The 25,956-nt window shown below is 48.2% G+C and overlaps 1 protein-coding gene and 2 long non-coding RNA genes across 18 annotated transcripts; 2 read left to right on the top strand and 1 right to left on the bottom strand.

Moving 5' to 3' along the window:
* Window positions 1–99: 99 nt before the first annotated feature.
* CCDC25 (coiled-coil domain containing 25) lies at window positions 100–25,956 on the bottom strand. 15 transcript variants are annotated; one of them, XM_071417265.1, is made up of 9 exons: window positions 25,724–25,949; window positions 23,677–23,724; window positions 21,859–21,898; window positions 20,003–20,054; window positions 17,811–17,886; window positions 10,017–10,120; window positions 6,075–6,277; window positions 3,970–4,015; window positions 100–289 (listed from the first exon to the last, which is right to left on the bottom strand). In XM_071417265.1, exons 1-9 carry the CDS (start codon window positions 25,746–25,748, stop codon window positions 260–262), a joined length of 624 nt encoding a protein of 207 aa, XP_071273366.1. In that variant the 5' UTR covers window positions 25,749–25,949; the 3' UTR covers window positions 100–259. The 15 variants fall into 15 exon arrangements, with proteins under 15 accessions (XP_071273366.1, XP_071273368.1, XP_071273374.1 ...); XM_071417267.1 differs by lacking the exons at window positions 100–289; window positions 3,970–4,015 and adding an exon at window positions 6,653–6,778 and having other exon boundaries at window positions 6,276–6,362; window positions 25,724–25,952; XM_071417273.1 differs by lacking the exons at window positions 100–289; window positions 3,970–4,015; window positions 6,075–6,277 and adding exons at window positions 6,298–6,340; window positions 6,699–6,778 and having other exon boundaries at window positions 25,724–25,951.
* On the top strand, window positions 6,252–6,785 carry LOC139584916 (uncharacterized). The gene is made up of 3 exons (XR_011676871.1): window positions 6,252–6,356; window positions 6,390–6,501; window positions 6,680–6,785. It is a non-coding gene; the product is annotated as an uncharacterized lncRNA (long non-coding RNA).
* Window positions 19,001–19,776, top strand: LOC139584915 (uncharacterized). Of its 2 annotated transcripts, none has more exons than XR_011676869.1 (4): window positions 19,001–19,081; window positions 19,127–19,310; window positions 19,450–19,519; window positions 19,697–19,776. It is a non-coding gene; the product is annotated as an uncharacterized lncRNA (long non-coding RNA). The 2 variants fall into 2 exon arrangements; XR_011676870.1 differs by lacking the exon at window positions 19,697–19,776 and adding an exon at window positions 19,566–19,593.

Genomic DNA, 25,956 nt, shown 5'->3' with positions numbered 1-25,956 from the left:
CGGGAATTCCGCGCGATCCCGAAGGAAAATTCCCAGAAATCCCAAAGCCCGGCCGGCTCCATTCCCGAATTTTCCCATTGGAAGAATTCCAGAGGCGGCCCCGGCCAATCCCAGCCTTTGTTGGCTCCGACATTCCCGGGAATTCCCCCCCCAAAGTCCGGGAGCGTTCCCGAGGTTCCCGCGGGGCCGGAGCCCGAGTTCCTTTTCCCGGGAATTCCGGTTTTCCTGGGAATTCCGGGAGGATCTTCCGGAGGGATCCTCACATGAAATCGTCGGAGTCGTTGCCGTCCTGCAGGGAACAGCGGGAATTCGGGAATGGGGGAATGCCGGGAATGCTGGGAATGGGGGAATTGGGGGATTTGGGATTTGGGGAATGTGGGATTTGGGGGAATTTGGGAACAGGAATGTGGGATCTGGGAATTGGGATTTGGGAACAGGAACTGGGAATGGAATGTGGGAATTCGGGAATGGGGGAATGCCGGGAATGGGGGAATTGGGAACTGGGAATGGGAATGTGGGAATTTGGGAACAGGAATTGGGAATGTGGGAATTGGGGGATTTGGGATTTGGGGAATGTGGGAATTGGGGGGAATTTGGGGAATTTGGGAATGGGAATGTGGGATCTGGGAATTGGGATTTGGGAATGCGGGAATTGGGGGATTTGGGATTTGGGGAATGTGGGAATTGGGAATTTGGGATTTTGGGAATTGGGGGGAATTTGGGGAATTTGGGAATGTGGGATCTGGGAATTGGGATTTGGGAACAGGAACTGGGAATGGGAATGTGGGAATTTGGGAATTGGGGGATTTGGGAATGTGGGATTTGGGGGAATTTGGGAACAGGAATGTGGGATCTGGGATTTTGGGATTGGGGAACAGGAACTGGGAATGGAATGTGGGAATTCGGGAATGGGGGAATGCCGGGAATGGGGGAATTGGGAACTGGGAATGGGGATGTGGGAATTTGGGAACAGGAATTGGGAATGTGGGAATTGGGGGATTTGGGATTTGGGGAATGTGGGAATTGGGGGGAATTTGGGGAATTTGGGAATGGGAATGTGGGATTTGGGAATTGGGATTTGGGAATGCGGGAATTGGGGGATTTGGGATTTGGGGAATGTGGGAATTGGGAATTTGGGATTTTGGGAATTGGGGGGAATTTGGGGAATTTGGGAATGTGGGATCTGGGAATTGGGATTTGGGAACAGGAACTGGGAATGGGAATGTGGGAATTTGGGAATGTGGGAATTGGGGGATTTGGGATTTGGGAATTTGGGATTTTGGGAATTGGGGGGAATTTGGGGAATTTGGGAATGGGAATGTGGGATCTGGGAATGTGGGAATTGGGAATGTGGGGATTGGGGGATTTGGAATGTGGGATTTGGGAACAGGAACTGGGAATGGAATGTGGGAATTCGGGAATGGGGGAATGCCGGGAATGGGGGAATTGAGAATTTGGGAATGGGGGATTTGGGAACTGGGAACGGGAATGTGGGAATTGGGGGATTTGGGATTTGGGGAATGTAGGACTTGGGAATTGGGGATTTTGGGAATTTGGGGGAATTTGGGAACGGGAATGTGGGATCTGGGAATGTGGGATTTGGGAACAGGAACTGGGAATGTGGGAATTTGGGAATGGAGGATGGGAATTGGGAATGTGGGAATTGGGGGATTTGGGGAATGTGGGACTTGGGAATGTGGGAATGTAGGAATTTGGGATTTTGGGAATGTGGGATTTGGGGGAATTGGGGATTTGGGGAATTTGGGAATGGAACGGGCATTGCTGGGAATTCCCGCGGGCCGGGGTTTCCTGGGAATTGCGGCGATTCCCGGGAAATCGGAGCCGCGGGAACGGGGGATGTGGGGGCGGTTTAGGGGGGGGGAGGGGATTTCGGGACGTTCCCGTTCCAATCCCAAAATTTCCCGGGATCCCGGGGGGCTCCGGCCCGGCCTTTCCCTCCTGGGCACCTCGGGGTCTGCAGCTCCGGGAATTCCCATCACTCCCATCATTCCCAATCCCATCATTCCCATCATTCCCATCGTTCCCAATCCCATCGTTCCCAATCCCATCATTCCCAATCCCATCATTCCCATCACTCCCATCATTCCCATCATTCCCATCGTTCCCAATCCCATCATTCCCAATCCCATCATTCCCATCACTCCCAATCCCATCATTCCCAATCCCATCACTCCCATCATTCCCATCATTCCCATCACTCCCAATCCCATCATTCCCATCATTCCCATCATTCCCATCATTCCCATCACTCCCAATCCCATCATTCCCATCATTCCCATCATTCCCATCACTCCCAATCCCATCATTCCCATCATTCCCATCATTCCCATCATTCCCATCACTCCCAATCCCATCATTCCCATCATTCCCATCATTCCCAATCCCATCATTCCCATCATTCCCATCATTCCCATCACTCCCAATCCTATTCCCATTATTCCAACTCTCATCATTCCCGTTCCCATTCCGTCCCCATTCCCAATCCCATCATCCCCATCTTTCCCATGATTCCCATTCCCATCATCCCCAATCTCATTATTCCCATTCCCATTAATGGCAGAATTCTCATAATTCCCATTCCAATTATTCCCAATCCCATTTATCCCATTATTCCCAATCCGATTCCCATGAATCTCGTTATTCCCCTTATTCCCATTCTTCCCAATCCCATCATTCCCATCATTTTCAATCCCATCATTCCCATTGATCCCATCATTTCCATCCCATTCCTGTTATTCCCATTATTCCAATCGCATTCCCATCATTCCCAATCCCGTTATTCCCATCCCCATTATTCCAAATCTCATAATTCCCATTATTCCCAATCCCATCATTCCCAATCCCATCATTCCCATTAATCTCATTATTCCCAGTTTTACCATTCCAATTATTCCCAATCCCATCATTCCCATCATTCCCAATATTCCCAATCCCATATTTACCATTATCCCCATTATCCCCATTCCTGTTAGTCCCAATCCCATCGTTCCCATTCCAATCATTCCCATCATTTTCAATCCCATCATTCCCATTAATCCCATCGTTCCCATCCCATTCCTATCATTCCCATTCCCGTTATTCCCATCCCCATTATTCCCATTCCAGTCCCAGTCCCATTCCCATCATTCCCAATCCCATCATTCCCAATCCCATTCCCATCATTCCCATTATTCCAAATCTCATTATTCCCATTTTTACCATTCCAATTATTCCCAATCCCGTCATTCCCATCATTCCCAATATTCCCAATCCCATATTTACCATTATCCCCATTATCCCCATTCCTGTTAGTCCCAATCCCATCATTCCCAATCCATTCCCATGTTCCCATTCCCATTATTCCAATCCCATTCCCATCGTTCCCATCATTTTCAATCCCATCATTCCCATGCCCATCATTCCCATCCCATTCCTGTCATTCCCATCTCTGTTATTCCCATCCCCATTATTCCCATTCCATTCCCAGTCCCATTCCCATCATTCCCATTCCCATCATTCCCAATCCCATCATTCCCAATCCCATTTTTACCATTCTAATTATTCCCAATCCCGTCATTCCCATCATTCCCAATATTCCCAATCCCATATTTACCATTATCCCCATTATCCCCATTATTCCCATTCCTGTTAGTCCCAATCCCATCATTCCCATGCCCATCATTCCCATCCCATTCCTGTCATTCCCAATTCCGTTATTCCCATCCCCATTATTCCCAGTCCCAGTCCCATTCCCATCATTCCCAATCCCATTTTTACCATTCCAATTATTCCCAATCCCATCATTCCCATCATTCCCAATATTCCCAATCCCATATTTACCATTATCCCCATTATCCCCATTCCTGTTAGTCCCAATCCCATCGTTCCCATTATTCCAATCCCATTCCCATTTATCCCAATTATTCCCGTTTTCCCGAGGAATTCCCGGAATTCCGCGTTCCCGCTCACCTGGTTGGAGGACATGTTCTCGGCCTTCATCAGGGACGAGTAGCTCCTGCAGGGACAATTCCCAGAATCATCCCGGAATTCCCAGGGAATTCCCACGGAAAACCGGGAGCGGATCCCAGAATTCCCGAGGATTTTCCCCCTCTGGAATTCCGCCCCTCCTGGATTATCCCGGAATTCCCTTTCCCCCCCCCCCCCCCCCCCCCCCTCCGAGGTTTTTCTCTGGGTTCTCCCAGCTGGAAAATCCCAGGATTTGGGATCCTGATCCCAGATTTCCCAGCCTGGATGCCAGGAAATTCCCAGATTTCCTTCGATCCCAGATTTTGTGATTTTGTGGAGCTCAGAGAGGCTCCCGAGGGAATCCTGGGAATCCCGAATTCCTTGGGCAATTCCAGAGGGAATTCCAGGGGTGATTCCAGAGGCAACTGGGGCAACTCCAAAGGGAATTCCAGAGGGAATTCCAGGGAAATTCCAAAGGGAATTCCAGGGATAATTGGGGCAATTCCAGAGGTAATTCCAGGATCAATTCCAGAGGCAATTCCAGAGGGAATTCCAAAACGAATTAGGGCAATTCCAGAGGGAATTCCAGAGGGAATTAGGGCAATTCCAAAGGGAATTCCAGAGGGAACTGGGGCAATTCCAGGGGCAGTTCCAGGCTCTCTCCCCCAGCATTCCCAGCCCCCATTCCCTGCCCGAGGCCGGGATTCTCCTTGGAAAACCCTCAGGAGTTCAGATCCCGGAAATCCCAAACATTCCAGGAATTCCCACCAAACATTCCAGGAATTCCCACCAAACATTCCCAACATTCCCACCAAACATTCCCACCCAACATTCCTGGCACTCCCAGCAAACATTCCCAACGTTGCCACCAAATATTCCAGGAATTCCCAATATTCCCAGAAATCTCGCCAAACATTCCCACCAAGCATTCCCACCAAACATTCCCAACATTCCAGCCAAACATTCCCAGAACTCTCACCGAACGTCCCCAATTAAACATTCCCGGCATTCCCAACAAACATTCCCAACGTTGCCACCAAACATTCCTGGGATTCCCAATATTCCCAGAAATCTCACCAAACATTCCCACCAACCATTCCCAACATTCCCACCAAATGTTCCCACCAAACATTCCCAACATTCCCACCGGACGCTCTCAGCGTTGTCGCCAAACATTCCTGGAATTCTCACCAAATGTTCCCAGAATTGCCAACAAATGTTCCGGGAATTCCCACCAAACATTCCCAACATTCCCACCAAACATTCCCAACATTGTCACCAAACATTCCCACCAAGCATTCCTGGCATTCCCAGCAAACATTCCCAGCAAACATTCCCAGCATTCCCACCAAACATTCCCAACATTCCCACCGGACACTCTCAGCGTTGTCGCCAAACATTCCTGGAATTCTCACCAGATGTTCCCAGAATTGCCAACAAATATTCTTGGAATTCCCACCAAACATTCCCAACCTTGCCACCAGACATTCCTGGCATTCCCAGGAAATATTCCCAACGTTGCCACCAAACGTTCCTCCCACCAAACATTCCTGGAATTCCCAATATTCCCAGAAATCTTGCCAACCATTCCCACCAACCGTTCCCACCATTCCCACCAACCATTCCCAACATTCCAGCCAAACATTCCCAGCATTCCCACCAAGCATTCCCAACATTCCAGCCAAACATTCCCAACGTTGCCACCAAGCATTCCCCCCACCAAACATTCCTGGAATTCCCAGTATTCCCAGAAATCTCGCCAAACATTCCCACCAACCGTTCCCACCATTCCCACCAAACGTTCCCACCAACCATTCCCTGCGTTCCAACCGAACGTTCCCAACGTCGTCACCGAACATTCCCAGAACTTTCACCAAATGTTCCCACCAACCATTCCCGCCATTCCCAATTGAACATTCCCGGCATTCCCAAATGAACATTCCCGGCATTCCCGCCATTCCCAATTGAACATTCCCAGCATTCCCAAATGAACATTCCCGGCATTCCCAATTGAACATTCCCAATTGAACATTCCCGGCATTCCCAATTGAACATTCCCGCCATTCCCAATTGAACATTCCCGGCATTCCCGGCATTCCCGCTCCCACCTGAGCTCCTCCATCTCCTTTTTCCGGCGCTGCTCCTCGCGCTGCTCCCGGCGCTGCTCCTGCAGCTCCATCCGGCGCCGCCCCCGCTCCTCCCGGTCCCGGCATTCCCGCTCGGCCGCCAGGTCCGGGAACCGCTCCACGCGCGTCCGCTCCAGCCGCCGCAGCTGCTCCGCCCCGCGCCGCTCCACCGTCACCGAGCGCACCTGGAACATGGGGTTAAACCGGGCTTAGACTGGGGTTAAACCGGGCTTGAACTGGGGATTGAACTGGGATTGAACCGGGGTTAAACTGGGGTTAAACTGGGATTGAACTGAGAGTGCGCTGCTCCGCCCCGCGCCGCTCCACCGTCACCGAGCGCACCTGGAACATGGGGTTAAACCGGGCTTAGACTGGGGTTAAACCAGGCTTGAACTGGGATTGAACCGGGGTTGAACCGGGGTTAAACAGGGATTGAACCGGGATTGAACTCAGAGTGCGCTGCTCCACCCCACGCCGCTCCACCGTCACCGAGTGCACCTAATGGAGGGTTAGGCTGGGCTTAGACTGGGGTTAAACTGGGGACTGAACCGGGGTTAAACTGGGGATGGAACTGGGGATTGAACCAGGATTGAACTGGGATGGAACTGGGGATTGAACCGGGATTGAACTGGGATAACGGGATTGCGCTGCTCCGCCCCGCGCCGCTCCACCGTCACCGAGCGCACCTGGAACATGAGGATAGGCTGGGCTTAAACTGGGGTTAAACCGGGCTTGAACTGGGATGGAACTGGAGATTGAACCGGGATTGAACCGGGATTGAACCGGGATTGAACCAGGGGTTAACAGGAGTTAAACTGGGATAATGGAGGAGTTAAACTGGGATAATGGAGGAGTTAAACTGGGATAATGGAGGAGTTAAACCGGGATAATGGGAGTGCGCTGCTCTGCCCCGTGCTGCTCCACCGTCACAAGAATGCACCTGGAATATGGGGTTAGGCTGCGCTTAAACTGGGGCTAAATCGGGGTTAAACTGGGATTGAACCGGGGTTAAACTGGGGATTAGTCTGGTGTTAAACTGGGAATGACACAGGGAATAACCGGGATTAAACTGGGATTAACGGGAGCGCGCTGCTCCACCCCCCCATGACCGGGAGCACCTGGAAACCAGGGAATGAACCGGGAGTGAAACCGGGAATTAAACTGGGAATTAAAGCAGGGATTGAATCGGGAATTAAAGCGGGGATTGAACCGGGAATTGAACCGGGAATTAAAGCGGGGATTGAACTGGGAATTAAACTGGGAATTAAAGCGGGGATTAAAGCGGGAATTGAACCGGGAATTGAACCGGGAATTAAAGCGGGAATGGGGCTGCTCCCAGCGGGAGACGCGTCCCGGTGCTGCTCTCTGCTGGCGGTGGCGGGAATTGCGGGAAAAGCGGGAATTGCGGGAAAAGCGGGAATGGGGGCTGCTCCCAACGGGAAAAACGTCCCAGTCCTGGTTTGTGTTGGGAATTGTGGGGAAACCGGGAATGCGGAATGTTCCTGCTGTTCCCATTCCCGGATTCCCGAGGTTCCCATTCCCAGATTTCCACTGTTCCCACTGTTCCCACATTCCCGCTGATCCCATTCCCACATTCCCACATTCCCATTGTTCCCACATTCCCGTTGTTCCCATTGTTCCCACATTCCCATTGTTCCCATTCCCACATTCCCGCTGTTCCCATTCCCACATTCCTGCTGTTCCCATTCCCACATTCCTGCTGTTCCCATTCCCACATTCCCGCTGTTCCCATTCCCAGCTCCCGCTGTTCCCATTGTTTCCACTGCCAGATTCCCAATGACCATTCCCAAATTCCTGAGGTTCCTATTCCCAAACTGATTCCCGACGTTCCCCCTTCCCAGTTCCCGCTGTTCCCATTCCCACATTCCCATTCCCATTCCCACTCCCACATTCCTCTGTTCCCAAATTCCCAGATTTATTCCCATTCCCACATCCCTCACATCTTTGTGCCGGTGGAAGCCGATCTGTTCCCAATCCCACATTCCCAGATTCATTCCCAAATTCCCAGATTTTATTCCCATTCCCTTATGTCCTTGCTGCAGTGGAAGCCGATCTGTTCCCATTCCCAAATTCCCAGATTTGATCCCACATTCCCAGATTCATTCCCAAATTCCCAGATTTATTCCCATTCCCATGTCCCTCACCTCCTTGCTGCGGTGGGAGCCGATCTGTTCCCATTCCCAAATTCCCAGATTTTATTCCCAAATTCCCATTCCCATCCCTTTACATCCTTGCTGCGGTGGGAGCCGATCTGCCCCCATTCCCAAATTCCCAGATTGATTCCCAAATTCCCATTCCCAGATTCCCAGATTTTATTCCCACATTCCCATTCCCACATTCCCACTCACGTCCTTGCTGCAGTGGAAGCTGATCTGCCCCAATTCCCAAATTCACAGATTTTATTCCCACATTCCCAGATTTTATTCCCAAATTCCCACTCACGTCCTTGCTGCGGTGGAAGCCGATCTGTTCCCATTCCCAAATTCCCAGATTCATTCCCAAATTCCCAGATTCATTCCCACATTCCCAAATTCCCAGATTCATTCCCATTCCCACTCACGTCCTTGCTGCGGTGGGAGCCGATCTGTTCCCATTCCCAAATTCCCAGATTCATTCCCAAATTCCCAGATTTCCCATTCCCTCCTCTCTCACTCACATCCTTGCTGCAGTGGAAGCTGATCTGTTCCCAATCCCATTCCCAAATTCCCATCCCCACATTCCCAGATTTATTCCCATCCCCACACTCCCATATCCATTCCCCATCTGTTCCCATCCCCATTCCTGCATTCCCATTCCCAGATTCATTCCCAAATTCCCAGATTCATTCCCAGATTTTCCATTCCCATCCCCTCATTCATGTCCTTTGCTGTGGTGGAAGCCGATCTGTTCCCATTCCCAAATTCCCTGATTTGATCCCAAATTCCCAAATTCCCAGATTTATTCCCATTCCCATGTCCCTCATGTCCTTGCTGCGGTGGAAGCCCATCTGTTCCCATTCCCACATTCCCAGATTTTATTCCCAAATTCCCACTCACGTCCTTACTGTGGTGGAAGCCGATTTGATTCCATTCCCAAATTCCCAGATTCATTCCCACATTCCCAGATTTTATTCCCACATTCCCTCACGTCCTTGCTGCGGTGGAAGCCGATCTGCCCCCATTCCCACATTCCCAGATTTCATTCCCACATTCCCAGATTCATTCCCACATTCCCAGATTTCATTCCCACATTCCCATATTATCCATTCCCACATTCCCAGATTTTATTCCCACATTCCCACTCACGTCCTTGCTGCGGTGGGAGCTGATCTGTTCCCATTCCCAGATTCATTCCCAGATTTCATTCCCAAATTCCCAGATTTCATTCCCACATTCCCAGATTCATTCCCACATTCCCATATTATCCATTCCCACATTCCCAGATTTCAGTCCCACATTCCCAGATTCCCATTCCCACATTCCCAGATTTTATTCCCACATTCCCAGATGTTATTCCTACATTCCCACTCACGTCCTTGCTGCGGTGGAAGCCGATCTGTTCCCATTCCCACATTCCCAGATTATCCATTCCCACATTCCCAGATTCATTCCCACATTCCCTCACATCCTTGCTGCGGTGGGAGCCGATCTGTTCCCATTCCTACATTCCCAGATTCATTCCCACATTCCCAGATTTTATTCCCACATTCCCAGATTCACTCCCACATTCCCAGATTTCATTCCCAAATCCCCTCACTCACGTCCTTGCTGCGGTGGGAGCCGATCTGTTCCCATTCCCACATTCCCAGATTTCATTCCCACATTCCCATATTATCCATTCCCAAATTCCCAGATGTTATTCCCACATTCCCAGATTCATTCCCAGATTCATTCCCAGATTTCATTCCCAAATCCCCTCACTCACATCCTTGCTGCGGTGGAAGCCGATCTGCCCCACGTCCATGTCGGGCGTTTTGCGCAGGTTGCTCCAGGGCGTGTAAACCACAGTGACCGAGCTCAGCTTGCAGCCTGCAGGGAACGGGGGAAATGGGGTGAAAATGGGGTAAAAACAGCCAAAAATGGGAAAAAATGGGGGGGAAACCACAGTGACCGAGCTCAGCTTGCAGCCTGCAGGGAACGGGGGAAAAACGGGGAAAAAATGGGGTGAAAACGGCAAAAAATGGGAAAAAATGGGGGGGAAACCATGGTGACCGAGCTCAGCTTGCAGCCTGCAGGGAGCGGGGGAAAACGGGGAGAAAATGGGTTAAAAACGGCCAAAAATGGGAAAAAATGGGAAAAAATGGGGTAAACCAAGGTCACTGAGCTCAGCTTGCAGCCTGCAGGGAATGGGGTGAAAATGGGGTAAAAACAGCAAAAAATGGGAAAAAATGGGGGGGAAACCATGGTCACTGAGCTCAGCTCGCAGCCTGCAGGGAATGGGGAAAAACGGGGAAAAATGGGGTAAAAACGGCCAAAAATGGGAAAAAATGGGGAGGAAACCACAGTGACCGAGCTCAGCTTGCAGCCTGCAGGGAATGGGGGAAAATGGGGTAAAAACAGCCAAAAATGGGAAAAATGGGGGGTAAACCACAGTCACTGAGCTCAGCTTGCAGCCTGCAGGGAATGGGGAAAAATGGGGAAAAAACAGCCAAAAATGGGAAAAAATGGGAAAAAATGGGATAAACCACGGTCACTGAGCTCAGCTTGCAGCCTGCAGGGAATGGGGGAAAATGGGGTAAAAACAGCCAAAAAAGGGAAAAAATGGGATAAAATGGGGTAAACCACAGTCACTGAGCTCAGCTTGCAGCCTGCAGGAAATGGAGTGAAAATGGGGTGAAAACAGCCAAAAATGGGAAAAAATGGGGTAAAATGGGGTAAAATCAGGTAAAGCATGGTAACCGAGCTCAGCTTGCAGCCTGCAGGAAATGGGGCAGAAACGGGGTAAAAACAGCAAAAAACGGGAAAAAATGGGGGGGAAACCATGGTCACTGAGCTCAGCTCGCAGCCTGCAGGAAATGGGGTGAAAATGGGGAAAAAATGGGTTAAAAACAGCTAAAAATGGGAAAAAATGGGATAAACCAAGGTCACCGAGCTCAGCTTGCAGCCTGCAGGAAATGGGGTGAAAATGGGAAAAAATGGGAAAAAATGGACAAAATGGAGTAAAATCAGGTAAAGCACGGTCATGGTCACTGAGCTCAGCTTGCAGCCTGCAGGGAACGAGGAAAAATGGGGTGAAAACAGGGAAAATGGGATAAAACCAGCTAAAAATGGGAAAAAATGGGGTAAAGTGTGGTCACTGAGCTCAGCTTGCAGCATAAGAATGGGGTGAAAACAGGGGAAAATGGGAAAAATGGGAAAAAATGGGGTAAAATGGGGTAAAATGGGGTAAAGCAGGGTCACCGAGCTCAGCTTGCAGCCTGCAGGAAACGGGGTGAAAATGGGGTAAAAACAGGGGAAAATGGCAAAAAATGGGGAAAAAATGGAGTAAAGTGTGGTCCCCAAGCTCAGCTTGCAGTGTAAGAATGGGGTGAAAACAGGGGAAAATGGGAAAAAATGGGAAAAAATGGGAAAAATGGGAACAAATGGGGTAAAATGGGGTAAAGCAGGGTCACCGAGCTCAGCTTGCAGCCTGCAGGAAATGGGGTGAAAATGGGGAAAAATGGTAAAAAAACAGCCAAAAATGGGATAAAATGGGGTAAAATGGGGTAAACCACGGTCACTGAGCTCAGCTCACAGCCTGCAGGAAATGGGGTGAAAATGGGGTAAAAACAGCCAAAAAAGGGAAAAAATGGGATAAAATGGGGTAAACCACAGTCACTGAGCTCAGCTTGCAGCCTGCAGGAAATGGAGTGAAAATGGGGTGAAAACAGCCAAAAATGGGAAAAAATGGGGTAAAATGGGGTAAAATCAGGTAAACCATGGTAACCGAGCTCAGCTTGCAGCCTGCAGGAAATGGGGCAGAAACGGGGTAAAAACAGCAAAAAACGGGAAAAAATGGGGGGGAAACCATGGTCACTGAGCTCAGCTCGCAGCCTGCAGGAAATGGGGTGAAAATGGGGAAAAAATGGGGTAAAAACAGCTAAAAATGGGAAAAAATGGGATAAACCAAGGTCACCGAGCTCAGCTTGCAGCCTGCAGGAAACGGGGTGAAAATGGGAAAAAATGGGAAAAAATGGACAAAATGGAGTAAAATCAGGTAAAGCACGGTCATGGTCACTGAGCTCAGCTTGCAGCCTGCAGGAAACGGGGAAAAATGGGGTGAAAACAGGGAAAATGGGATAAAACCAGCTAAAAATGGGATAAAATGGGGTAAAATGTGGTCACTGAGCTCAGCTTGCAGCCTAAGAATGGGGTGAAAACAGGGGAAAATGGGAAAAATGGGAAAAAATGGGGTAAAATGGGGTAAAGCAGGGTCACTGAGCTCAGCTTGCAGCCTGCAGGAAACGGGGTGAAAATGGGGTAAAAACAGGGGAAAATGGGAAAAAATGGGAAAAAAATGGAGTAAAGTGTGGTCCCCAAGCTCAGCTTGCAGTGTAAGAATGGGGTGAAAACAGGGGAAAATGGGAAAAAATGGGAAAAAATGGGAAAAATGGGAACAAATGGGGTAAAATGGGGTAAAGCAGGGTCACCGAGCTCAGCTTGCAGCCTGCAGGAAATGGGGTGAAAATGGGGAAAAATGGTAAAAAACCAGCCAAAAATGGGATAAAATGGGGTAAAATGGGGTAAACCACGGTCACTGAGCTCAGCTCACAGCCTGCAGGAAATGGGGTGAAAATGGGGTAAAAACAGCCAAAAAAGGGAAAAAATGGGATAAAATGGGGTAAACCACAGTCACTGAGCTCAGCTCGCAGCCTGCAGGAAATGGAGTGAAAATGGGGTGAAAACAGCTAAAAATGGGAAAAAATGGGGTAAAATGGGGTAAAATCAGGTAAACCATGGTAACCGAGCTCAGCTTGCAGCCTGCAGGAAATGGGGCAGAAACGGGGTAAAACCAGCAAAAAACGGGAAAAAATGGGGGGGAAACCATGGTCACTGAGCTCAGCTTGCAGCCTGCAGGGAACGGGGAAAAAACGGGGAAAAAATGGGGTAAAAACAGCCAAAAATGGGAAAAAATGGGATAAAATGGGGGGTAAACCACAGTGACTGAGCTCAGCTTGCAGCCTGCAGGGAACGGGGAAAATGGGGTGAAAACAGGGGAAAACGGGAAAAATGGGGGATAAACCACAGTGACCGAGCTCAGCTTGCAGCCTGCAGGGAATGGGGAAAAATGGGGAAAAAACGGGGTAAAAACAGCCAAAAATGGGAAAAAATGGGATAAAACGGGGTAAAGCATGGTCATGGTCACTGAGCTCAGCTTGCAGCCTGCAGGAAACTGGGAAAAATGGGGTAAAAACAGGGAAAAATGGACAAAATGGGGTAAAATGGGGTAAAATCAGGTAAACCACGGTCACCAAGCTGAGCCTGCAGCCTGCAAGAAACGGGGAAAAATGGGGTAAAAACAGCTAAAAATGGGAAAAAATGGGATAAACCACGGTGACCGAGCTCAGCTTGCAGCCTGCAGGGAACAGGGCGAAAAATGGGGTAAAAACAGCCAAAAATGGGAAAAAATGGGATAAAAACAGCTAAAAATGGGGTAAAATCAGGTAAAGCAGGGTCACCAAGCTCAGCTTGCAGCCTGCAGGAAATGGGGTGAAAACGGGGGAAAATGGGAAAAAATGGGAAAAAATGGGGTAAAATCAGGTAAAGCACAGTGACTGAGCTCAGCTTGCAGCCTGCAGGGAACGGGGAAAAATGGGGAAAAAACAGCCAAAAATGGGAAAAAATGGGAAAAAATGGGAAAAAATGGGGTAAAGCACAGTCACGGTCACTGAGCTCAGCTTGCAGCCTGCAGGGAACGGGGAAAAAACAGGAAAAAATGGGAAAAAATGGACAAAATGGGGTAAAATCAGGTAAAAATGGGGTAAAATGGGGTAAACCACAGTCACTGAGCTCAGCTTGCAGCCTGCAGGAAATGGAGTGAAAATGGGGTGAAAACAGCTAAAAATGGGAAAAAATGGGGTAAAATGGGGTAAAATCAGGTAAACCATGGTAACCGAGCTCAGCTTGCAGCCTGCAGGAAATGGGGCAGAAACGGGGTAAAAACAGCAAAAAACGGGAAAAAATGGGGGGGAAACCATGGTCACTGAGCTCAGCTCGCAGCCTGCAGGGAATGGGGTGAAAATGGGGAAAAAATGGGGTAAAAACAGCTAAAAATGGGAAAAAATGGGATAAACCAAGGTCACCGAGCTCAGCTTGCAGCCTGCAGGAAACGGGGTGAAAATGGGAAAAAATGGGAAAAAATGGACAAAATGGAGTAAAATCAGGTAAAGCACGGTCATGGTCACTGAGCTCAGCTTGCAGCCTGCAGGAAATGGGGAAAAATGGGGTGAAAACAGGGAAAATGGGATAAAACCAGCTAAAAATGGGAAAAAATGGGGTAAAGTGTGGTCACCGAGCTCAGCTTGCAGCCTAAGAATGGGGTGAAAACAGGGGAAAATGGGAAAAATGGGATAAAATGGGAAAAATGGGGTAAAGCAGGGTCACTGAGCTCAGCTTGCAGCCTGCAGGAAACGGGGTGAAAATGGGGTAAAAACAGGGGAAAATGGGAAAAAATGGGAAAAAAATGGAGTAAAGTGTGGTCCCCAAGCTCAGCTTGCAGTGTAAGAATGGGGTGAAAAGAGGGGAAAATGGGAAAAAATGGGAAAAAATGGGAAAAATGGGAACAAATGGGGTAAAATGGGGTAAAGCAGGGTCACCGAGCTCAGCTTGCAGCCTGCAGGAAATGGGGTGAAAATGGGGAAAAATGGTAAAAAAACAGCCAAAAATGGGATAAAATGGGGTAAAATGGGGTAAACCACGGTCACTGAGCTCAGCTCACAGCCTGCAGGAAATGGGGTGAAAATGGGGTAAAAACAGCCAAAAAAGGGAAAAAATGGGATAAAATGGGGTAAACCACAGTCACTGAGCTCAGCTTGCAGCCTGCAGGAAATGGAGTGAAAATGGGGTGAAAACAGCTAAAAATGGGAAAAAATGGGGTAAAATGGGGTAAAATCAGGTAAACCATGGTAACCGAGCTCAGCTTGCAGCCTGCAGGAAATGGGGCAGAAACGGGGTAAAAACAGCAAAAAACGGGAAAAAATGGGGGGGAAACCATGGTCACTGAGCTCAGCTCGCAGCCTGCAGGAAATGGGGTGAAAATGGGGAAAAAATGGGGTAAAAACAGCTAAAAATGGGAAAAAATGGGATAAACCAAGGTCACCGAGCTCAGCTTGCAGCCTGCAGGAAACGGGGTGAAAATGGGAAAAAATGGGAAAAAATGGACAAAATGGAGTAAAATCAGGTAAAGCACGGTCATGGTCACTGAGCTCAGCTTGCAGCCTGCAGGAAACGGGGAAAAATGGGGTAAAAACAGGGAAAATGGGATAAAACCAGCTAAAAATGGGATAAAATGGGGTAAAGTGTGGTCACTGAGCTCAGCTTGCAGCCTAAGAATGGGGTGAAAACAGGGGAAAATGGGAAAAATGGGAAAAAATGGGGTAAAATGGGGTAAAATGGGGTAAAGCAGGGTCACCGAGCTCAGCTTGCAGCCTGCAGGAAACGGGGTGAAAACAGGGGAAAATGGGAAAAAATGGGGAAAATAAATGGAAAAAACAGGGAAAATAAATGGAGGAAAGCGGTAAAATGAGGAGAAAATAAGGGAAAAGTAGGGAAAAACAGGAAAAACCTGGGTTTTTCTGGGGTTTTCCCAGGATTTTCTGGCATTTCCAGGGGATTTCCCAGAAAATTCCCAACATTTTCCGGGATTTTCTGGGGCAGATCCCAACCCTTTTCCTGGGCATTTCCTGTGGTTTTTCCTGCTTTATTTTTTTTCCCCTCAGAATTTCCTGTTTTTTTCCAGAATTTCCCATTTGACTTCTTGGATTTCCCATTTTTTTTCCTGGAATTTCCCTTTTTTTTTTTTTTTTTTTTTCCTTTTTCCATGATTTCCTCCCTTTTTTTTTTTTCCCTGAGATTTCCCAGAATTTCCCTTTTTTCCCCCCAGAATTCCTCAGGCTTTTCCCCAAGAATTCCCAGTTTTTTTCCGGGATTTCCCAGGAAATTCCCCAGGTTTTTTTCTGGGATTTCCCAGAATCTCCCATTTTTCTTCTTCTAGAATTTCCCATTTTCTTCCTGGGATTTCTCCTTTTTTCCCCCAGGATTTCCCAGAATTTTCCATGGGTTTTTTGGGGTTTTTTTTTGTATTTCCCATTTTTCCCATTTTTTCCCATTTTTTCCCATTTTTTCCCATTTTCCCCATTTTCCCCATTTTCTCCCATTTTTTCCCATTTTTCCCCATTTTTTCCTATTTTCCCCCATTTTTCCCCATTTTTTCCCATTTTCCCCCCATTTTTTCCCATTTTCCCCCCATTTTCTCCCATTTTTCCCCATTTTCTCCCATTTTTCCCCCATTTTTCCCCACTTTTCCCCATTTTTTCCCATTTTCCCCCATTTTTTCCCATTTTCCCCATTTTCCCCATTTTCTCCCATTTTTCCCCATTTTCTCCCATTTTTCCCCATTTTTCCCCATTTTTCCCCATTTTTTCCTATTTTCCCCCATTTTTCCCCATTTTTTCCCATTTTCCCCCCATTTTTTCCCATTTCCCCCCCATTTTCTCCCATTTTTCCCCATTTTCTCCCATTTTTCCCCCATTTTCTCCATTTTCCCCCATTTTCTCCCATTTTCCCCATTTTTTCCCCATTTTTTCCCATTTTCCCCCATTTTTTCCCATTTTCCCCATTTTCTCCCATTTTTCCCCATTTTTCCCCATTTTTTCCCATTTTTCCCCATTTTTTCCTATTTTCCCCCATTTTTCCCCATTTTTTCCCATTTTCCCCCCATTTTTTCCCATTTCCCCCCCATTTTCTCCCATTTTTCCCCATTTTCTCCCATTTTTCCCCCATTTTTCCCCACTTTTCCCCATTTTTCCCCATTTTTTCCCATTTTTCCCCATTTTCCCCATTTTTTCCCATTTTTCCCCATTTTTTCCCATTTTTCCCCATTTTTTCCCCATTTCCCCCCATTTTCTCCCATTTTTTCCCCATTTTTCCCCCATTTTTCCCCCATTTTCTCCCATTTTTCCCCATTTTCTCCATTTTCCCCCATTTTCTCCCATTTTTCCCCATTTTTTCCCCATTTTTTCCCATTTTCCCCCATTTTTTCCCATTTTCCCCATTTTCTCCCATTTTTCCCCATTTTTTCCCATTTTTCCCCATTTTTTCCTATTTTCCCCCATTTTTCCCCATTTTTTCCCATTTTCCCCCCATTTTTTCCCATTTTCCCCCCATTTTCTCCCATTTTTCCCCATTTTCTCCCATTTTCCCCCATTTTTCCCCATTTTCCCCCATTTTTTCCCATTTTTCCCCATTTTTCCCCATTTTCTCCCATTTTCCCCCATTTTCTCCCATTTTTCCCCATTTTTTCCCCATTTTCTCCCATTTTTCCCCATTTTTTCCCTTTTCTCCCATTTTTCCCCATTTTTTCCCTTTTCTCCCATTTTTTCCCATTTTTTCCCCATTTTTTCCCATTTTTCCCCATTTTCTCCCATTTTTCCCCATTTTTTCCCATTTTTCCCCCATTTTTCCCCATTTTCCCCCATTTTTATCCCATTTTTTCCCCATTTTTTCCCATTTTCCCGGGTACCTTGGATGCTGTTGGCCTTCACCAGGTGGGCGCAGTCGCTCAGCACCTCCTTGGGGATGTCATCCATGCTCTGGCCCTGCAGGGAATTCCCAAATTCCCACCTCAGCCCACATTCACACCCCCTTTTCCCAACCTGCCCGAGCGTTTTCCTCATTTTCCTAATTTTTCCTCATGAAAATCCCAATTTTACCTCATGAAAATGCCAATTTTCCCAACTTTTCCTCATGAATATCCCAACTTTTCCTCATGAAAATCCCAATTTTTCCCGATTTTCCCAACTTTTCCTCATGATAAATCCCAAATTTTCCTCATGAATATCCCGATTTTTCCTGATTTTCCCAACTTTTCCTCGTGAATATTCCGATTTTCCCTCATGAAAGTCCTAATTCTTTCCTGATTTTAACAATTGTTCCTCATGAAAATCCCAATTGTTCCTCATGAAAATCCCAATTTTTCCTGATTTTCCCAATTTTCCCTCATGAAAATCCCAATTTTTCCAGATTTTCCCAACTTTTCCTCATGAATATCCCAATTTTTCCTCATGAATATCCCTATTTTTCCTCATGAATATCCCTATTTTTCCTCATCAAAATCCCAATTTTACCTCATGAAAGTCCCAAATTTCCTGATTTTCCCAACTTTTCCTCATGAATATCCCGATTTTTCCTCATCAAAATCCCAATTATTCCTGATTTTCCCAACTTTCCCTCATGATAAATCCCAATTTTCCTCATGAAAATGCCAATTTTGCCTGATTTTCCCAATTTTTCCTCATGAAAATCCCAATTTTCCCTCATGAAAATCCCAATTTTTCCAGATTTTCCCAACTCTTCCTCATGAAAATCCCAATTTTTCCTGATTTTCCAAACTTTCCCTCATGATAAATCCCAAATTTTACCTCATGAAAGTCCCAATTTTTCCTCATGAAAATCCCAATTTTTCCTCATGAAAATCCCAATTTTCCCTCATGAAAGTCCCAATTATTCCTGATTTTCCCAATTTTTCCTCATGAAAATCCCAATTTTTCCTCATGAAAATCCCAATTTTTCCTCATGAATATCCCAATTTTTCCTCATGAAAATCCCAACTCCTCCTCATGAAAATCCCAATTTTTCCAGATTTTCCCAATTTTCCCTTATGAAAATCCCAACTTTTCCCCATGAAAATCCCAATTTCCCCTGGTTTTCCCAAGGTTTTTCCCGAGGTTATCCCCATTTTCCTGCTGGTTTTCCTGAGATTTTTCCCAAAGTTTTTCCTGAGTTTTTCCCAAGGTTTTTCCTGATTTTCTTGAGTTTTTTCCCTGCGTTTTTCCCAAGGTTTTCCCCACAGTTTCCCAGGGCATATCCACATTTCCCTGGGGTTTTTCCTGAGGTTTTTCCTGAGGTTTTTCCCAAATTTTCCTGGATTTTTTTTCCTGAGATTTTTCCCAAATTTTCCTGGGGTTTTTCCAGAGGTTTTTCCCTGAGATTTTTCCCAAATTTTCCTGGGGTTTTTCCTGAGGTTTTTCCTGAGATTTTTCCCCAATTTTCCTGAGGTTTTTCCCTGAGATTTTCCCCAAATTTTCCTGGGGTTTTTCCCAAATTTTCCTGGGGTTTTTCCTGGGGTTTTTCCCAAATTTTCCTGGGGTTTTTTTCCTGAGATTTTTCCCAAATTTTCCTGGGGTTTTTTTCCTGAGATTTTTCCCAAATTTTCCTGGGTTTTTTCCTGAGGTTTTTCCTGATGTTTTTCCCAAATTTTCCTGGGGTTTTTCCTGAGATTTTTCCCAAATTTTCCTGGGGTTTTTTTCCTGAGATTTTTCCTGAGGTTTTTCCTGATATTTTTCCCAAATTTTCCTGGCGTTTTTCCTGAGATTTTTCCCAAATTTTCTTGGGGTTTTTTTTCCTGAGATTTTTCCCAAATTTTCCTGGGGTTTTTCCTGAGGTTTTTCCTGACATTTTTCCTGATATTTTTCCCAAATTTTCCTGGGTTTTTTTCCGGAGATTTTCCCCAAATTTTCCTGAGGTTTTTCCCGAGATTTTCCCCAAGCTTTCCCCAAGGTTTTTCCTGTGGTTTTCCCAGGGCATATCCCGAATTTTTCCTGCTGTTTTTCCCGAGATTTTCCCGAGGTTTTCCCCGAGGTTTTCCCAAGATTTCCCTGAATTTTTTCCCAGGATTTTCCCGAATTTTCCCCCATGTTTTTCCCTTGGAATCACCTGGTGCAGCCGCAGGTAGACGTGGGCCGAGGAGAGTTTATCCACATGGAACCTGCGGGGACGGCGGGAATGGCGCTGGGAATCCCGGGAATCCCGGGAATTCCGGGAATTCCAACCCAGAGCCCAGCCCTGGGAATTCCCGATCCCGAATCCATGGGAATGGCGCTGGGAATCCCGGGAATCCCGGGAATTCCGGGAATTCCAACCCAGAGCCCAGCCCTGGGAATTCCCGATCCCGAATCCGTGGGAATCCGGGATAATCCCAGACCCTTTCCCACAGGGGAGGAGAATTCCTGGGAATCCTGAGGGGAGATGGGGGGGATTGGGGAAAATGGGAAAAAAGTTGGGAATAAAGCGGGAAACAGGGAAAGGAATGGAGGAGTCGGGGGGGAAATGGGATCCAGAGGGATCCAGGGGAAGAAATGGGATCCAAAGGGGATCCAGGGAAAAACGGGATCAGGGAAAACAAAAAAACCCCAAAATGGGATCGGGGAACAAAGGGGATCCAGGGAAATCCAATGGGATCCAAATGGGATCAGGGAAACCAATGGGATCCAAATGGGATCCAGGGGAATCCAATGGGATCCAGGGAACAAAGAGGATCAGGGGGAAATGGGATCAAGGGGAACAAAGGGGATCAGGGAAAACAAACGGGATCCAGGGAATCCAATGGGATCCAGGGGAACAAAGGGGATCAGGGGAAAAGGGGATCCATGGGAATCCAATGGGATCCAGGGGGAAATGGGATCCAAATGGGATCCAGAGGAACAAATGGGATCAGGGGAAATGGGATCCAGATGGGATCAAGGGAATCCAATGGGATCCAGGGAAACCCAATGGGATCCAGGGGGACAAACACGATCCAGGGAAAAATGGGATCCAGATGGGATCAGGGAAACCAACGGGATCCAGGGGGAAATGGGATCAGGGAAAGAAAAACCAAATGGGATCAGGGGAACAAAGGGGATCCAAGGAAATATGGGGTCCAAACAGGAGCAGGGAAACAAAATGGGATCTGAATGGGATCCGGGGGGAAATGGGATCAAGGGGAACAAATGGGATCAGGGAAAACAAATGGGATCCAGAGGAACCCAATGGGATCCAGGGGGACCAACAGGATCCAAATGGGATCAGAGGACAAAGGGAATCCAGGGGAATCCAATGGGATCCAAATGGGACCCATGGGAACAAATGGGATGTGGGGAAACAAACGGGATCCAGGGGAATCTGGGATCCAGGGGAATCCAATGGGATGCAGGGGGACCAACAGGATCCAAATGGGATCAGGGGAAAAAAGGGGATCCATGGGAATCCAATGGGATCCAGGGGGAAATGGGATCCAAATGGGATCCAGGGGAACAAAGAGGATCAGAGGGAAATGGGATCCAGATGGGATCAAGGGAATCCAATGGGATCCAGGGGGACAAACACGATCCAGGGAAAAATGGGATCCAGATGGGATCAGGGAAACAAACGGGATCCAGGGAAAGGAATGGAGTCAAGGGGGAAATGGGATCCAGAGGGATCCAGGGGAAGAAATGGGATCCAAAGGGGACCCAGGGAAAAACGGGATCAGGGAAAGAAAAACCCAAAATGGGATCAGGGGAACAAAGGGGATCCAGGGGAATCCAATGGGATGAGGGAAAAATGGGATCCAGGGAAACAAACGGGATCCAGGGGGACCCAATGGGATCAGGGAAAACAAATGGGATCCAGGGGAACAAAGGGGATCAGGGGAAGCCAATGGGATCCCAATGGGATCCAGGGGGATCCAGGATCCCTGCCCCCACCCCACTGCAGCCCCCCCGGGTCCCCATTCCCGTTTCCCGTTGGAATTCCGGGATCCCGGCGCTCACCACACGTCCTCGGGCCACCCGTACTTGATCAGGTCCTCGTCTGCGGGAACGGGCGCGGGGTCAGACCCAAATCCCGGGAATCCATCCCAAATCCAGCCCAAATCCCATGATTCCCACCCCAAATCCCAGAATTCCCACCCCAAATCCAACCCTAAATCCCACAATTCCCACCCCAAATCCAGCCCCACACCCCAGAATTCCCACCCCAAGTCCAAGCCTAAATCCCAGAATTCCCACCCCAAATTCAACCCAAATCCCACAATTCCCGCCCTAAATCCCAGAATACCCGCCCCAAATCCAACCCCAAATCCCAGAATTCCCACCCCAAATCCAACCCCAAATCCCAGAATTCCTGCCCTAAATCCCAGAATACCCGCCCCAAATCCAACCCCAAATCCCACAATTCCCACCCCAAATCAAGCCCCAAATCCTGCCCCAAAGCCCAGATTCCAGCCTCAAATCCAGCCCCAAAATCCTGGAATTCCCACCCCAAATCCAACCCAATTCCCACCCCAAATCCAACCCCAAATCCCACAATTCCCACCCCAAATCCAACCCCAAATCCCAGAATTCCCACCCCAAATCCAGCCCTAAATCCCACAATTCCCACCCCAAATCCAACCCCAAATCCCAGAATTCCCACCCCAAATCCAACCCCAAATCCCACAATTCCCACCCCAAATCCAGCCCCAAATCCCACAATTCCCGCCCCAAATCCAGCCCTAAATCCAGCCCCAAAGCCCAGATTCCAGCCCCAAATCCAGCCCCAAAATCCTGGAATTCCCACCCCAAAATCCTGGAATTCCAACACCAAATCCCTAAATTCCCACCCCAAATCCAACCCATTTCCCACCCCAAATCCAGCCCCACACCCCAGAATTCCCACCCCAAATCCAGCCCCAAATCCCACAATTCCCACCCCAAATCCAGCCCCAAATCCCAGAATTCCCACCCCAAATCCAGCCCTAAATCCAGCCCTAAAGCCCAGATTCCAGCCCCAAATCCATCCCTAAATCCCAGAATTCCCACCCCAAATCCAACCCCAAATCCCAGAATTCCTGCCCTAAACCCCACAATTCCCATCCCAAATCCAGCCCTAAATCCCAGAAATCCCACCCCAAATCCAACCCCAAATCCCACAATTCCCACCCCAAAGCCCAGGATTCAAGCCTCAAATCCATCCTCTAAATCCTGGATTCCAGCCCCAAATCCAGCCCTAAAATCCCAGATCCCAGCCCAGAATTCCTACCCCAAATCCAGCCCTAAATCCAGCCCCAAAGCCCAGATTCCAGCCCCAAATCCAGCCCCAAAATCCTGGGATTCCAACACCAAATCCCACAATTCCCACCCCAAATTCAACCCAAATCCCACAATTCCCACCCCAAATTCAACCCAAATCCCAGAATTCCCACCCCAAATCCAACCCCAAATCCCAGAATTCCTGCCCTAAATCCCAGAATACCCGCCCCAAATCCGGCCCGAAAATCCCACCCTAAATCCCAGAATTCCCACCTCAAACCCAGCCACAAAATTCCCCCCAAAAATCCCTGAAATTCTGAAAAGAGTCCTTGAAATTCCCATAACAATTCCCGCAATTCCCCAAAAAACCCAGAAATTCCAAAAAACCCCTCCCAAACAATTCCCAAAATAAATCCCAAAATTCTCAAAACATCTCCATAGTTCCCAAAAAAAATTTCCCCTAAAATCCCCAAAATTAAGAAAATTAAGAAATTTCCCCAAATTCCTGCAATTACCAAAATAATTTCCAAACATTCCAAAATATTCCCAGAATTCCCAGAATTCCCAGCGGTCACTCACTCTCGTACTTGTCCTTGCCCATGTAGATGGTGTAGACAGCGGCAGCGGCTGCAGGGAAAACCAGGAATGGATCCATGAAAAACCGGGGGAAAAACCCGGGAATGGATCCATGGAAAACCCAGGAATGGATCCATGGAAACCCAGGAGTGGATCCATGGAAACCCAGGGAAAACCCAGGAATGGATCCATGAAAAACCGGGGGAAAAACCCGGGAATGGATCCATGGAAAACCCGGGGAAAACCCGGGAATGGATCCATGGAAAACTGAGAGTGGATCCATGGAAAACCCGGGGAAAATCCGGGAATGAATCCATGGGAAACCCGGGGAAAACCCAGGAATGGATCCATGAAAAACCGGGGAAAACCCGGGAATGGGTCCATGGAAAACCTGGGGAAAACCCAGGAATGGATCCATGAAAACCCAAGAATGGATCCATGGAAAACCTGGGGAAAACCCGGGAATGGATCCATGGAAAACCGGGAATGGATCCATGGAAAACCGGGAATGGATCCATGGAAAACCTGGGGAAAACTTGGGAATGGATCCATGGAAAACCCAGGGAAAACCCAGGGAAAACTTGGGAAATGGATCCATGAAAAACTCAGGACTGGATCCATGCAAAACCCGGAATAGAGCCAGGAGAACTGGGAATGGATCCATGGAAAACCCGGGAAAAACCTGGAAATGGATCCATGGAAAACCCGGGATTGGATCCATGGAAAAGCCAGGACTGGATCCATGGGAAACCCAGGGAAAACCCAGGAATGGATGCATGGAAACACCCCAGGAATGGATGCATGGAAACCCAGGAATGGATCCATGGCAAAACCAGAAATGGATCCACAGAAAACCCGGGAATGGATCCACGGAAAACCCAGGGAAAACCCAGGAATAGGTCCATGGAAAACTGGGAGTGGATCCATGGAAAACCCGGGGGAAAAAACAGGAATGGATCCATGGAAAACCCAGGGAAAACCTGGGAACGGATCCATGGAAACCCAGGAATGGATCCATGGAAAACCCGGGGAAAACCCAGGAACGGATCCATGGAAAACTGGGAGTGGATCCATGGAAAATCTGGGGAAAACTTGGGAATGGATCCATGGGAAACTGGGATTGGATCCATGGAAAACCCAGAGTGGATCTGTAGAAAACCCGGGAATGGATCCATGGAAAAACTGGAAATGGATTCACAGAAAACCCGGGAATGGATCCATGGAAAACCCGGGAAAATCCGGGAATGGATCTATGCAAAACCTGGGATTAGATCCATGGAAAACCCGGAATGGATCCATGCAAACACCTTGGGAATGCATCCATGGAAATCCTGGGAAAAACCCAGGAATGGATCCATGGAAAACCCGGGAAAAAGCCCAAAATCCCCCAGAATTTCAGGAATTCTCAGCCCCAAATTCCCAGAAATTCTCTCCTGGAAACTTTTTCCCAGGTTTTTTGGAGAGCCCAAATTCCCTCCCTGGGCTTTTCAAGGGAAATCCGGGAATTCCCATGGGCTTGAATTCCCGGGAATTCTGGCACATTCCAGCTGGAATTCCCCAAATTCCCAAATTCCTCCCAAAATTCCCAAAATCCACCTTGCTCCTGCCTTTTAATTTGGAATGTTTGCATCATAAAATGCCCAAAATCCCGAAAAAAAGTCCTCATGGGAAAGTGGGAATTGCAAATAGTCCCGGACTGGGTGAGAAAATGCAGGAAAAATCCAGGAAAAATGAAGGAAAAGTCCTGGAAAATTCCAGGAAAAGTCGGAAGAATTCAAGGAGAATTCCCGGATTTTGTGGAGCCATTCCCGCTTTTTGCCGGGAACATTCTCTGGATTTGTTTTCCCGCGGGAATTCCGAAGACTCGCGGGAAAAATCCCGAAGGAAAACCTCGGGAAAAGGAGAAATCCCGGGAATTCGTAGATTCCAGGGGGGGATGCGGGAAAAGGGCGGGAACTTGGGAGAAGGGCGGGAATTGCAGCGGGAATTCGCGGGAAAAGGGGATTTGGGCGGGAATTCCCCGAGAATTCCCGGGAATTCCCTCTCTCACCGTTGGAGGTGAAGTAGAACACCATGGCTGCGGCGGCGCGGGCGCTGCGCTGATCCCGCTGCTCCCGGCGCTCCCGGTTAGCCCGGGTTTATCCCGGGTTTATCCCGTTTTCCCCTTTTTTTCCCGTTTTTATCCCGCGTTTTCCCGGGACCGTCCCAGGGCTCCGCCGCCTCTTCCGCAGGGAAGGCCCGGCCGCGAAGGGGCCGTGCGTGATGACGTCAGGGCTGCGTGCG

This window comes from Agelaius tricolor, unplaced genomic scaffold (genome assembly GCF_023055355.1).
Source record: "Agelaius tricolor isolate 1412-34295 unplaced genomic scaffold, bAgeTri1.0.p SCAF_68, whole genome shotgun sequence".
Taxonomy (NCBI): domain Eukaryota; kingdom Metazoa; phylum Chordata; class Aves; order Passeriformes; family Icteridae; genus Agelaius; species Agelaius tricolor.
Note: the sequence above shows the minus strand (reverse complement) of the source record. Positions and strands in the feature narration are given on the sequence as shown.